Consider the following 14,532-nt stretch of genomic DNA (forward strand, 5'->3'; position numbering starts at 1 on the left):
AGTCGTTTTAGCGAAAAATATTTTAGTAAAAACTTCTCGGTCATTTGTTTCCAAGTAGTGATAGACCCTCGTGGTAACGAGTTTAACCACTGTTTAGCTTTGTTTCTCAGTAAAAAGAGAAATAACCGAAGACGAATGGCATCATCAGAAACGCCATTGATTTTGAATGTATCGCAAAATTCAAGAAAATTCGCCAAGTGCTTGTTGGGATCCTCATCCTGCAAACCATCAAACTGAACAAACTGTTGTATCATCTGAATTGTGTTAGGTTTTAGTTCAAAATTATTCGCAACAATAGCAGGTCTAACTATACCAGACTCAGTTCCTCTTAAAGAAGGTTTAGCATAGTCATACATAGTACGTGGAGCAGGATTTTGATTAGCTGTAATTGCAGGAGGCAGCTGATCGCCTGGGTTTTTGGCCATCTCTTCGGTTGGGGTTTCAGTATCGTTTTCTCGCTCGTTCTCCGTGTAGCGTAAATTACGCCTTATTTCTCTTTGATTTTTTTAAATTATACGATCGGTTTCTTCGTCAAAGAGTAATGGTCTGACGGGTTTCTTCTAGTGATAAACTATAAAAACCTGCCAAGAAAGAGAAAAAAGTAGATTAATAAATAATAAAATAAAATAAAATTGCAAGAAAAATAAATGGCTAAAGTAATAAAAATTTAGTGTTCCTAATATTTCAGTTCCTCGGCAACGGTGCCAAAAACTTGATCGTGTAATTTGTAACAAGTAATAACTATTTATAATGAAGATCAAACCTAGACTAACTATTATCACGATGAAAAGGCAAGCGCACCTATCGAACAATAGTATAGTAATGGCAAGATCGAGATATCGTACCCAAAGGAACCAAAAGTACTAGTAATAACTATCTTTTTATTATCTAGCCTAAGAATAAAAGGGTTTGTTTTAATTAACTAATTATTTAAACTAAGAACGCACAGATAAAATTATTGGGGAATTGCTTTTGGGAAAATCGATTGATTTGAGACAATACCTAAGGAAAAATCCAGCTAGACTTTACTTGTTATTCTGGCTCCGAATCGGACGATTTATTCATTCAACTTGTTCCGTAGAGATCCCTAAGTTATGTTATTATCCCTATTCAACACTAATAACGTCTAATCCCTAGATTGAATAACTGAGACTTTTCTCTAATTAACACTCTAGGGTTGCATTAACTCGATCTATGGATCCCCTTATTAGGTTTCACCCTAATCCGGTAAAATCTTGTCACCCTATTTCTAGGCAAGCAATCAACTCCGCTTAATTATGGCAAATGCACTCTTAGACAAGGTCTATTCCCCCTCTGAATAAGAGCGTGTCTTGAATCAGTATCCTAGGATATCAAAACAAGAATTAAGAACACATAATTAAGAACACATGATTAAGAACAAGTTAAATATTTATCATACGATTCAGAAAATAATAACAAGATTCGTCTTAGGTTTCATTTCTCTTAGGTATTTAGGGGATTTAGTTCATAACTAAATAAGAAAACATTTCAGAAGAATAAAGAATACAAAACATAAAGAAAACCTAAAACTCCTGAAGGGGAATTGAGGAGAGATCTTTAGTCTTGATGATGAATCCGGCTTCTGAGATGGATCAATCGGCTTCCTTAGGGTAATTCCTTACCCCTCTTCTCCGTCTCCCCTTTCCTTCTCCTCTAGTGCGTATGTATAGGCTTTGGAATGCCTAGAAACCCTCCAAAGTGGCCTTTTCCGAATTGGACTTAACTTGGGCTCAGCAGGGACACGCCCGTGTGACACGGCCGTGTGACGTGATTGCCAGGCCGTGTTCGATCCGTTAAATTGCACACAGCCGTGTGGGTCAATGGCCAGGCTGTGTGAATCGTGAAAGCCTTGGCCGACACCCTCGAAAGACACGGGCGTGTGAATTGCCCGTGTGGCAAGGCTTAAGCTGTGTCATCTTCTCAATTTGGTCCGTTTTGTCTCTTTTTGGCTCGTTTTTTGCTCCTTTTGACTCTTGGTGCTCTTCTGAGTACAAAACATGAAATTAAAGCATTAGGAGTATCGAATTCACCAATTCTAATGAGAAATCATCTATAAAATGCATTAAACATGGGGTAAAAATATGTATAATTTACGGTTTATCAGTGATGTCTAATTGTATTTTTTAGATGAAATTGTAATTGAAACTTATGATTGATAAATAATGCTTTAATGAAATTTCATTTAAGTTTTTGGAATGGTTTCATAATTATATATTTCGATAATGAAATTACCTTATTAAAGTTTATACATCATTTGGCTTATACTTTATTTTAGTATTTTATTAAAAGTTTAATCCAAATACTGCAAATTATACAAAGTTTTCGCCAAAAATAGTTTTAAATATGGATTATTTCTAAGTAGTGACATATCATACATGGGTCCTTCAACGGGATCGGGTTTGGTGTGTTACAAATAAATCAAAGATAAAACAATTAACTAAGATAAATAAAATAGAATAATAAATTGAAGATTAGAACAATAAAGAAGATATATGGAAAAGAGACTTTGAGTGATAAAAATCTATTTGATGGTCCACTTTTGGTGAGTGAAAATCCATATGAGGTAAAATTGGAGAGTTGTCAAGTGGGAAAAGAAAACGAAAAACAAGAAAATATTCATGCAAATTTGAGGAATGATTATCTTTTAACTAACCATAACTCAAATTTGTTTAGTGGTGTTTTCTTGTTACAGGATTTCAAGGATCTATTGAAAGACTTCCAATTACATTACTCTACCATCGATAGACAATTTTACTTGTAGGAGGGAGGTAAGTTGAACATTGATAATTATCCACAAGTGCTACAAGTTAAGAAAGGCAACGGAACATTAGAAATTAAATTAAGAAGGCATTGCATTTGTTTGATAAGTATGCTACTAATTTTAAATTTCCTTATGACATGTTTTCCCGTTAGTCAAGTTTCAATTAGTTTTATGGATTTATCTAGATCTGTAAAGGTTAAAAATAGTAGTTTTGTTGCATTAAATAGGTTTAGTAAAGTATTTTATACATTTTCCATAGCAATAAAATTTTTTATCTTGACCTTTAATGATGAAATTTTACATAATCTTAATTTTCTTGATTTTTATAATCATGTGAAATTATTGACTCGTCGGTGGAAATTCTTATGGATGACCATGCATATTCAAAGAAAGTTATAGGTTATTTTTTACTTGAACACTCGTGTGCCTAACATTTTGTTTGTTTAGTGTTGATACTTTATTTTTAAAGGAGATGTCTATGATCGAAGCTGATTTGAAGGATCGAAATAATGTCTTTGATCCTGAAAATATTTTTGGCATCCAAGAAAGTTTAGATAAGTATTTTTTTTAAAATTTTATTGTTAATAAATTCTAATCCCTATTCTTTTTATGCAGCTAAATATTCGAGGACGAATCTTCTTGAGTAAAGCGAGAATGATGCGAGTCTCAAAACCCAATTTTAGACCCATGGATGTGATGGACTTACACTACCTCAAGGCCTAACAATAAATCAAAGGCCAAGCAAATCAAACTAAGTTTTGATCAAAGACAATATGTAAGGATAAATCTTTTTGAGGAAACGAGGAATGATACATGCATGAAATGGGTGAAATTTATTAAATTACATTCACTGAAGTTGCCAGTTTTTAAGTTTGGGGAATCAGCAGACTTGCGACAACTTTTTGGATGGGATCCAGGCATTTCTTGGTTAAGATGTCTCATAATGTTTGAAGATCTATCTCTTAGCTTCGAAACGCACTTTAAATCACTCAATTTTGAGTTCAGGAGCTTAAGTTATGACTGTTTTAGTGAAGACTATGTGAGCAAAAGTTTTGGACAAGAATTACATGTTTTGGGCATTTAATTCGAGTTTAAATCATATTGGGTTCGGGTTTTAAGCTTAATTTTTATTATATGTGAGCTCAATATTGTATTTATCAGCTCTTATTATTTTATTATTTTTATTCCAAATTTTTATAATTATTAAGTATTTTAAGTTATTTAGGAGTTTTATGCCAACAAGAAAGTTTAGTTTTAAACTGCTTCTTGTTTAGTTTAATTAAATTTTAGTATACTTAAGATTTCTATTTAGATTTATTTAGCTAGCCTATATAAAGGCCTTTATATTGTACACAAAGATCAGTTCATTATTATTCAACAACTTCTCTTTTGAGTTAATAAATTCTCTTTGAGTTTTTCTTTTCAAGAATTTCTCTTGAGTTTTCTTTTAGAAGAGTTTTAACAATCTTTTCAAATTATGGGGATAATTTTCAAACTTTTTCCTACCAAGTTTTCTTTCTTAGTGGGAAAATTAGAGTCACTTGAAGGGGATTGTGGATTCTTTTTGTTTCCAAGGCTTCTTAGGACTTTTACATGTCATGTTTTATCTTTTCTATCTATCTTCTTTATTTTCTTCTTTATCATTCTATTTTATTTATCTTAGTTAATCGTTTTATCTAATTTGGATTTGATTGCGTTTTAGGTTGTGTCAAAATCCAAGTTTTTTTTCTGAATGTCTAGAGCCATAAGTCAAATTTACAACTTAGAAAAACTTTACAATCCTCTTCCACATTTTCGCACTCTTTATGTATCAATTTTGGTATCAAAGTCAAGGTTTAGTTGATTCTCAAAAACTTGAAGGCTGTGTCACACCTTTTTATGCATAGTACCCCTCTAGCTTAATCCTTAATTTATGAACTAAGTTAAATTTTATTTTATATGGACCAAGTAAAAGGTTCTTTACACCCATAGTTAGCAATGGTATCTTTTCTGCTCAAGTTGGTAGCCTTATTGAAAATGAGTCTAAGTATCATAGCATTGTGGAAGCACTTCAGTACGTAGTGATTACAAGGCCAAAGATTGCATTTGTTGTCAACAAGGTCTACCAGTTCATGCAAAAAGCCCTTAGATACTCATTTTAAAGTTGTCAAGTGCATCTTAAGGTATCTCCAGAGAACAACGGATCATGGTTTGTCTTTTCAACCTACCTCATGTTTGTCTTTGGGTAGCTTTGTTGATGTTAATTGGGGAGCTAATATCAACAATTGAAGATTAACAATTGGATTTTGTGTGTTCTTTGGTGGGAATCAAATAGCTTGGTGCTCTAAGAAGCAACATATTGTGTCACATTTTACTTTTGAGGCAAAATACAGGAGTATGACACATACCACAATATAGATTATGTGGCTCGAGTCTTTACTTGGTGAGTTGCAAATATCACTTGTTGATAAATCTCAACTTTGGTGTGATAACTCAGGAGGAGTTGTTGTTGCAATCAATCTTGTGTTGCATTTCAAATTTAAACATGTTGAATTGGATCTGTTTTTCATTCAATAAAAGGTAGCAACTAGAAATTTGGTTGTTGGTTAGGTGCCTAATCAAGACCAAATAGCTTATGTGTTTACAAAACCTTTGTATGAGTTACTTTTCGGCAAATTTCGAAGCAAACTAAAGGTTGAAAACAAGTTTGGAGAGCTTTCAAAAGACGGGTAAATAGGTGGATATTAGAGAAATGTATTAGCACATATTGTATTAGCTTAGGTAAACTATATTTCAGTTTCTTCAGTTAGTCAAGTAGTTAGTTTCTAAGCTATTGTATTTTTGGTATTTTGTTAGTCAATTGCAAGGAAAGTCAGTGTAGGATTTTTGTTAGCATTAACTACTATTTGCAGCTCCTAATCTCTTTGTATAAATCCTAGACTCAGTTTCATCGTTTTGAGTCAGTTTCAACATTTTGAGATTATCAGAGTTATTATCAATAAAAGAAGTAGACTTTATTTTGTTTTTTGTTTTCATTTTTTTTGTTCATAGCTTAGTTTTAGTTCTTTGTTGGCTGAGTGAGATATCAAACATTATTATTGCTAGAGCAGGAGTAGGTGGGTTCAAATGCGTTGAAGCCCATTTATTGTCCTATTAATTGTTGAAATATTATTTAGGAGTAGGAAGGTTATGGGTAGTTTTAGGTATTGTATAAAAAAATTATATTAGAACTGTTGAAATATTATTATGTATAATTTTTTATTTAATTTTATATAAAATATAAAAGATAAAAATATTTTCATAATAATATATATGATTCTATAAAAAAACAATTTTTATCAATTTTTCAGTCGAATTGAAATTGTAAGTATGTATGTATGTAACAAATGTAATGTCATGCTAAGCTACAATGCAATACGGTGCAACCGATGGAAATGTCTTCATATTTGGTTAGAGGAGAAAACAAAACAAAAAAAACAAAAAAAAACGGTGTTGTAAACTATTATTTATCTATATGTTCATAGCTGCAGCAAATCTAACACTCATATAAAAAAGAACTAATTTTTTAATATATGCTGAAAAAAATTTATTTGAGTATTATGCTATTTTTTTTTTAAATTTATCGATCTATGTTTTTTTAGAGAGAAAGGAAAATGCGTTTAAATAATGCAAACGCATCCTATAGAGTGTGCTTTTAGCCACATCAGCTGAAAATAGATAACTCATCTCTTTTGGTTAGATGGTTAAATGTTAGTATTTTTATCTTTGAGTCCTAGGTTTTATTCCTCTCCTACTCACATTTGTATTTTTTTTATTTCATGTTATTTTAAGCTTTTTTTTATTTTTAATTAATATTTTTGACACATTAGCTCTTTTGATTAGATTATTAGATAATTGTAATTTCATTCTTCAATCCTAAATTCAATTCCTTTTATAAGCATTTTATTTCATGGTGTTTGGATAATTCTTTTGAAGAGACAGTTCTAAAGGTATGGGCTATTCATAATGACAGTTTGCCGGCGAAGAAAAAATGGGCTTTTGCTTATTTCGTGGACAGATTTCGCAGGCGAATTGAGGGTCGGAAGCTTCGATATTTATCGATGGGCGGTAAAGAAATTTGTATCAATATTGTCCTTCAAGCAATTCCGGTTTATGTGATACAATGTTTTGCATTGCCAAAAAAGATATGTTATCAACTTGAAGGTATATTGAACAAGTTTTGGTGGGCAAATAGTAAAATTGCCAAAGGAATCCATTTGTGCACTTGAAGTGCACTCTGTTTGCCGAAAGTTAATGGTGGGATGAGTTTTCGGGACCTATATTTGTTCAATAAAGCCCTTTTAGCTAAGCAAGTCTAGAGGCTTTTAACCCAGCCCTACTGCCTTATCTCAAAAGTTTTTAAATCCCAATATTATCCTTTTACTAATATACTATCAGCTAAAATTGGTTCTTACCCTTCTTTTACCTGGAGGAGTATCTGTTGTGCTAGGGACTTATTTGATGACGGGCTCTTGTGGAGAATTAGAAATGGTGCGAAGGTGAATATCTGGAATGATCCCTGGCTCCCTAGTCCTGGAAATGGCAGATTGTTAGTAACGAATATGGATTCTCATTAGTCTACTATTGATCAATTGATTAATGCGGATTCTAGTACTTGGAAAAATGAGGTGATTTTTAAGATATGTGATGAAGTTCATGCTCGACACATTATCAACAGTCCTCTTGCTGGGTGTAGTATTCCAGATTTTCTTGTTTGGCACTATGATGCTTCAGGGGAGTATTCAGTGAAGAGTGGGTATCGAGCATTACTTACAAAAGTGACCTAGTATACAGACAGTAATTTGAGTACAAATGAAAATGACAAAATACTCTATACATCTAGTTGGGACCTTAAAATCCCTGCTAATATTAAAATTCATCTATGGTGTATTCTAAAGGACTATGTGCCTCATTTCTCCAATTTGGCCAAAAGGAGACTGCATGTTGATAAGTCTGTCCTTTGTGTAAAAAGTCCCCGGAGGACTTGCACCATCTATTATGGTTCTATAGTGTCTTGCGTCAACTCTGGCTTTATCTGCATCTCTCCTTTGATAACAGTATAGGTCCCTCAGATGGAAGAACACAATTTGTAAGTTTCTTTCTTGCAGTTATATGAAATTTAAGAAACTTCTAACTATTTCTTTATGGGCCCTTTGGTTTAAGAGGAATAGGCTGGTAAATAAAGGTTTCAATTTTGACATACATGAAATTGTGGGGTTTGTTCAAAGTTATGCCCACGATTTCAGTACCAGTAGAGTTTAAAGTTTTTCTCTTGATATACCAAGGAATATTTTGTGGCGGCCACCTACATTTGGGTTTATTAAGCTGAATTTCGACACATCGTTTATGGACAACACTAAGATTTCTATTTTAGCAGTGTTAACTAGAGATAAGGAATGATAGATATTGGGTGCTTGTACTTACACGATAGCGGATGTGGCAGATGCTTTTGTAGCAAAGGTGAGAGCGTGTAAAAGGGCTCTTTACTTTGCGTTGGATATGGGTTTCAGAAATCTCATCCTGGAAGATGATTCTCTTACTGTTATTAAGAAATTAAACTCAAACATAGTGGATAGATCTATTCTAAGCCCAATTTCACAGAATATTCAGCTTTTAGAGAGATTTTTTAAGGAGGTGGTGTACCAGTTTGTTCCCAGAGATACTAATCGGACGACGAATGCGTTGGCAATGGATGGTCGTCATCGGATCTTACCATGTTTCTGGGTTGAGGAGGCACCAAGTTCTGTTGCACCGTTGGCCGAGATGGATTGATCTGCTAGGTATCATTGGTGCTGAGCTGTTAGTGGGCTTTGAAAATTGGAGAAGGTTCGTTGAATCTCCTTTGCTGGGTTTCAAAGTCGTCTCTTTCCGTTTCTTTTTTGAGGCTGTGAATGGGTTCTGTTCGTCGGAAAGAATTGGCTGGTATTCTTAGTGGGTTTCTCTGCTAATGGTTTTGATTTTGTGGCTGTTTTTTGTGTCTGTTGGCTTTCTATTTGTTTTTGTTGTTTTGGTTAGTGTGCTTCTGTAGTGGGTTTAATTGTTTTCTGTTGTTTATGCTTCCTTTATGCCGTTTCCTGTTTTCTGTGTCAGTCTCTTTTTGAGCCACTTAATCTTTTTTAATGGAATATCAGTATTTTCTCAAAAAATATGTATTTTTATTTAAATGTTGTTTCAAGCTTTTTATTATTTTAATTAATTTTTATAATTAATAAATATATATTTTTATTTTTTAATTCATCTCTTTTATTTATAAAATCAAATAATAAATATGTAATTACTTTTTAAAAATATTGACTAATTTTTAGATATATATTTCTTTATACATAATATTTATATGTCAAATATTTATTTTATCCACCTATATTGTGGAAGCATGGGATTTCTAATATTATAAAATCAAATAATTATTTCAAAGATCATTATGTCTATATGTAAAATATTTCAAATAATTATGTCAAATACACATAGAAAAATATATAAAATGTCAATGTGTAACACTCATTATATGGATTGAAATATAAATATTACACATATAAAAATTATAATTACTAAAAACAATGATATTTACAATAATTATCGATTTTATAAATAAAAGAGTTATTAGTAAAAAGGTTAATTAAAAATAAAAAAACTTAAAATAATATATTTACTAATTATATACATTAATTAAAAATAATAAAAAATTGAAATAACATAAAATAAAAATACATATTAAAATGTTTATAAGAGGAATCAAACTTAAAACTCAAAGATAAAATCACAATTATCTAACTATCTAACCAAAAGAACTAATATGTTAAAAATATTAATTAAAAAAGAAGAAGCTTAAAACAACATGAAATAAAAAATATAAATGTGAGTAGAAGAGGAATTGAACTCGAAACTCAGGGACAAAAATATTAACATTTAACCACTTGGCCGAAAGAAATTTTGTCTATTTTTAGTGAAAATGTGTCTTACAGGATGTGTTTTCAGCTAATGTGGCTGAAAGCGTACTCTATAGAACGCGTTTTCCTTTTTCTCTAAATAAAAACAATAACATATATAGTCAAATAAAAAATTTTTCTCCAACATATATTAAAATTATCCTATAAAAGAGTAATGTTGAACATGATAGAAAAAAACATGTGATTGTTTTTGGTGGAGAGTTAAAGTCTGAATCCTAATGTGAATGATGAAACCTTAGCATCTTCAATTATTAAAAAGAAGTTATGTAATTATAGTGAGGAATGAACAAATAATAGTAAAGCGTAAAAGATTGAATCTTAAGTAAGATTCTGGCATAAAAGAAAAAAAAAGCCGTTGATTTGGATCTAGGCAACAACCAAAGTTTACTCATCACATGCCCTTTGGCACGTGAAACTAAACTAAACAAAGCCTTTCCATTTTCTTTTAGGATATATTCTTCGGTAGGGATCACAATACAGCTTCCGCTCTATCTATTTTTGTTTTAATACATAATTTTATATTGTAATCAATACTCAAGATTTTCGCTAATTAATTAACTTTAAATTTAATTCACGTAATCAAATAAATTATTAAAAAAAGCCAGTTCAATTAATATTTAATCTAATTTATGAATCGATTCATTTTCAATTTAACCAAACTAATTAATTAATTTAATTCAATTTAAATAATGCTGTTACATACAAATAGAAAATGAAAAATTAGAAGAATTTAAGATTTATTCTATAATATGCTTGGTTTTTTTTTTCTTTTACAATTAAAAATAATAAATGTTAATTTCATATATTGAATGGAATGGAATAAGTGGTGGCAGTTGGTACCCAAAAAATATCATTCTGCCCTACCCAGCCTCTGTTATTCCACAAACCCACACTGGAAGTGGTTTGCCATCCCTGGCCATCAAGACCAAGTAAACTACACACCGATTATTAAAAAAAAAAAAAAAATCCCCAACGGTCAGAAGAAACAATAAATTCTAATTAAAAATGAAGAAAAAGGACCCCACTAACGTAACGTAATAACGTTCACTTTCACTCGCACTTAAGAATAGAAACTCAGCCTATTGACGCATTTTTCCATCTCTCTCTGCCCTCCTGCTAATCCCCTACTTTTTTGGCTTTCGCATAATGGAACCAGCAAAAATCGACTGGACCAGAATAGACTCCCGCTTCGTTGAGGACTGCGTTTACGAACACATCAACGCCCCTAAATGGGTTGATTTCTTGGCCCCTGACCCTCACCAACCTTCCATCGACGATGATGCCTGGTTCTGCACTCCTGGTACCCTTTCATTTCTCTTCTTTTCCCTTTTCTCCTCTGCCCTCTCACTTCATTTCTTTTTTTTTTTTTGTAAACTTTGTCTTATCTGGATACTGCAGACTGTAACCATCCCAAGACTGCTGAGGATTTCCTTCAACCCTCTCCTCCTTCTAAGGTTTTTATTCTCTGCTTTTATGCCTCTTTCCATTTAGTTCCAGATACTACAATGCTGCTGCATGTATTTATGGACCATTTGTCTCATTTTTTGTTTTGTTTTTGTTAATCTTTTGAAGCTTCCACGACGATCAGTTCCTGGCGGTGGAGCTGGAAACTTCCCATTTCGGGAATTGAATCAAGGGTATTTACTAAACGCAACTTAATTACCTTACAACATGTCTTGGTTTCAAGATTCTGTGTTTTTTTTTTCTTTACATCTTATTTCCATTTTTGGGCGTTGTATTGTTTTCAGAGATGCCAAATTGAAGAGAAGAGGGCAACAAACTCAATCTTCTAGTTTTTCAAAGTTCGACGATAGTGAAAACCATAACCCAAATTTATCAACTCCTCCTACTAATCACCAAGCTAAGTCTTTGAAAGCGGCAATCAAGTCCAGCAGTGAAAAAAATAAACCCATTATAACAGATGGTATACTCCAGTCCCAAAGTGACGAGATACGGTCTCTGAAAAGTAGTGCGTCAGCTAGGAATTTGTTTGCTGGTAGGGATATACTGAGTCATATAAGTGAGTTTTGCAACGAGTTAAAGAAATTGGCAAGCAGGGCTAGGGAGAAAGAGAGAGAGGAAAACACTCAAGATGAAAAGACCCAGGTTCTGGGTGAGTTGGACAAAGAGAGGAAACCATTGCTTGAATTGGGTCAAGAGAAACATGGCATTGCTAAAGAGAAAGAAAAGATGAAAATGTGAGTATCACTTATGTGAAAAACTAATTTTAAAAGATCTTTAAGTTTGATTCATGTTGGATGATATTGTTGCAGAAACAGAAGCAGAACACATGGTGATGAGGCAGAGAACATGGCACCCTCTAATATCTCACTAAATTTGGAGGATGTGAAGCACAAAAACAACGGGGAAGAAAGGTTACTGCAAATACGGACCAATCCACCCTCTCCTCAGTGCTTTTCTGCCCCTACCAAAACCACTGCCACTCCTTCCAAGGCTTCCAGATCCAGACTTATGGTATGCAACTAGTTGCTTCAGTATGCATGCTTTTTGCTTTGGGTATGATTTGTTTAGTTTATATTTGTATATGATGTGTCCGTAGGAGAGGGGAATCCTTCAAGAAGTGAAGCAAAACAAGGATATGAAGACAGAAAAAGCAGGAAGCAGTGTATCTTCTTGTTCTTCTGTTATTAATAATGTTAACGTTACGGATGGAAGACAAGCAAGAGCGTTGGATGTATTTTGGTTCCTCAAGCCTTGCACAATGTCTGAGTAAACAAAACTCAAATGTCTTCATTCTTTCATTCATATGAGTGTCAGCTATGTAGCTTTCTCTCTGTTTAATAATTGTATTGAAAACCCTTTTCAGTGAATAAAAAGCCAATATCATGATTCTTTAGTTCTTTCTCTCTCGCCTTTTTCTTGAGTATCAGTTTGTACTCAAATCAACATTTAACACTACTAATGAAGCATTAATTGTCTGTTAATACTAAAGAAAGTTCTGTCTTTATGACAAGGTACATGAGTACGGCTTTTCTGTGTTTAATTTTGTCCTCCCACCGCCATTTCCATATCCAGACAATTTCTCCCATCATCTTTATCTACCTAATTCTTCATAGATTAGAGTAAGCAACAAAACCCAAAAACACACACAAACTGGCATACTACGCTAACATACATACCGCACCAAAAGCCCTAGGCAGGCAACAATACATCACCTATGATCGAGCTAAATAAAGCTGAGCAACTTAACCGTAATGAATCCGCCTCAGCTTGAGTGCAAATTTAGTTGACTTAAACAAAGAAAGAGTAAATAAACAGTTGGATGCTTAAAATGGGGATTCAGCGTCGAATTTGAAGTCAAGTGAAGGGGTTTTCTAATGTTGGAAGTAAGATTGCTAATTGAGGTTGATACAAAGGTTAATTAGGAAACGGACAAACCCAGATACATAATCAAATTTCAGAATCCCATCACAAGCAGATACAAATATTACATCAAAACCCTAACCCTGGGGGATTTCATATAGACTAGTGATTAAAATAAAAAAGGGTTGATAGCATAAACTTTAAATAACACTCACCAATCACTCTATGGATCCCGCGAAGATATATATACAACACAAAGAAACATATATGGAACCACCAAAAGAATGCTTTTGACTTTTATTCCTGGCTATAACAAGAGCCTTTGTCACATGACCAGAGAGGCAAAAGAAACCAAAATTCCATATGTACATTGAAAGAGATCTAATAATTAAAGTAGGGTTAGGAGATGGCACAACACAACACAGCCTACTCTAATCTAAACTCAAGTTGCAAAGCATGCAATCCAAGAGCCTAGACCAGACGAAGCGTGCACGTGGGTAAAGCCTGTGGGTATACACCCGCGACTCCCTTACCAGATCCTCCATGGTCTCTACGAAGTGATTCAAGCTCCTCACAGGCGGGACATATAGAGTCAACGGCGCTGCAGAGAAAGCAATTGTGAAGAACAGCTGCAACATCCCCGTCTCTGTTGCGATTGAAATGGATTCTTTTATTATGTTTTTGGGCAGGCAAGGCCTAGAAGCAGAGCCTCCAAAAAAACCCCCAAACTAATTTGAAGAGCAGAGTGGTATGAAGACTGAAAGAAAGCAGTGCAGAAAGGTTGGTTTGGTTGAGAAAACAGAGAAAAAGAAAAAACTAGGTAGGGTTTGGTTATAGTAGTTGTTGATGGTGGAATAAAAAATATTATCATATGTAAGTATAACAAGAAGTAATTGGATGGAAGAAAGGTATGCAAAGCGAATGGGTTATGGAAGGAACAGAGAAAGGGAGAAGTTCTGGAAATATGAAGAGAAAACACAAATAAGTTCAATATTTAATGTACGGATAATATCTGGCGTCAAAGTTGTATCAATCCATTAAATCTAAGTTAAAATGTCATACTTGTAACAAATTTCGATTTTACTTTTTTTAAATTCAAGGTTAATTATTTAAAAGGAAAATGTTAAAATAAAATTGAAAAAAAATCTCTATTAAATGGTAAGTACATCTTTCACATCTTTTCCTTGATTTTTTTTTATTATTTGTTTTTCAATTTATAATTATCTTATAATCTATAGTATTATTTAAATTTTTCATTAAATTACTATTACAAATTAACCGAAAATCAAATCAGTTGAAAATTACTAAATTATTCTTGCATATTTGAAATAACTTATACTCTTAAGGGCATTTTATTCGTTTACATTTTTAATAAAATAAAGATAAAATTTACGGATATTAAAATTTAAATATTTTCTTTATTAATTCACTCAAAATTTTATTTTAATATTTGAATCTTAT

The 14,532-nt window shown here is 32.8% G+C and overlaps 2 protein-coding genes across 3 annotated transcripts; one reads left to right on the top strand and one right to left on the bottom strand.

Moving 5' to 3' along the window:
* The first annotated feature begins 10,769 nt into the window (after window positions 1-10,769).
* Window positions 10,770-12,604, top strand: LOC108467576 (uncharacterized). Of its 2 annotated transcripts, none has more exons than XM_017768257.2 (6): window positions 10,770-11,047; window positions 11,146-11,201; window positions 11,320-11,384; window positions 11,496-11,945; window positions 12,021-12,222; window positions 12,308-12,604. In XM_017768257.2, the coding sequence occupies exons 1-6, from the start codon at window positions 10,894-10,896 to the stop codon at window positions 12,479-12,481; spliced, it is 1,101 nt and encodes a 366-aa protein (XP_017623746.1). In that variant the 5' UTR covers window positions 10,770-10,893; the 3' UTR covers window positions 12,482-12,604. The 2 variants fall into 2 exon arrangements, with proteins under 2 accessions (XP_017623746.1, XP_052874312.1); XM_053018352.1 differs by having other exon boundaries at window positions 12,027-12,222.
* A 733-nt stretch (window positions 12,605-13,337) lies between these two features.
* Window positions 13,338-13,843, bottom strand: LOC108467578 (uncharacterized). Its single transcript, XM_017768258.2, has one exon. It carries the CDS (start codon window positions 13,707-13,709, stop codon window positions 13,503-13,505), a length of 207 nt encoding a protein of 68 aa, XP_017623747.1. The 5' UTR covers window positions 13,710-13,843; the 3' UTR covers window positions 13,338-13,502.
* Window positions 13,844-14,532: the final 689 nt, after the last annotated feature.

Source organism: Gossypium arboreum, chromosome 8, assembly GCF_025698485.1.
Source record: "Gossypium arboreum isolate Shixiya-1 chromosome 8, ASM2569848v2, whole genome shotgun sequence".
NCBI lineage: Eukaryota > Viridiplantae > Streptophyta > Magnoliopsida > Malvales > Malvaceae > Gossypium > Gossypium arboreum.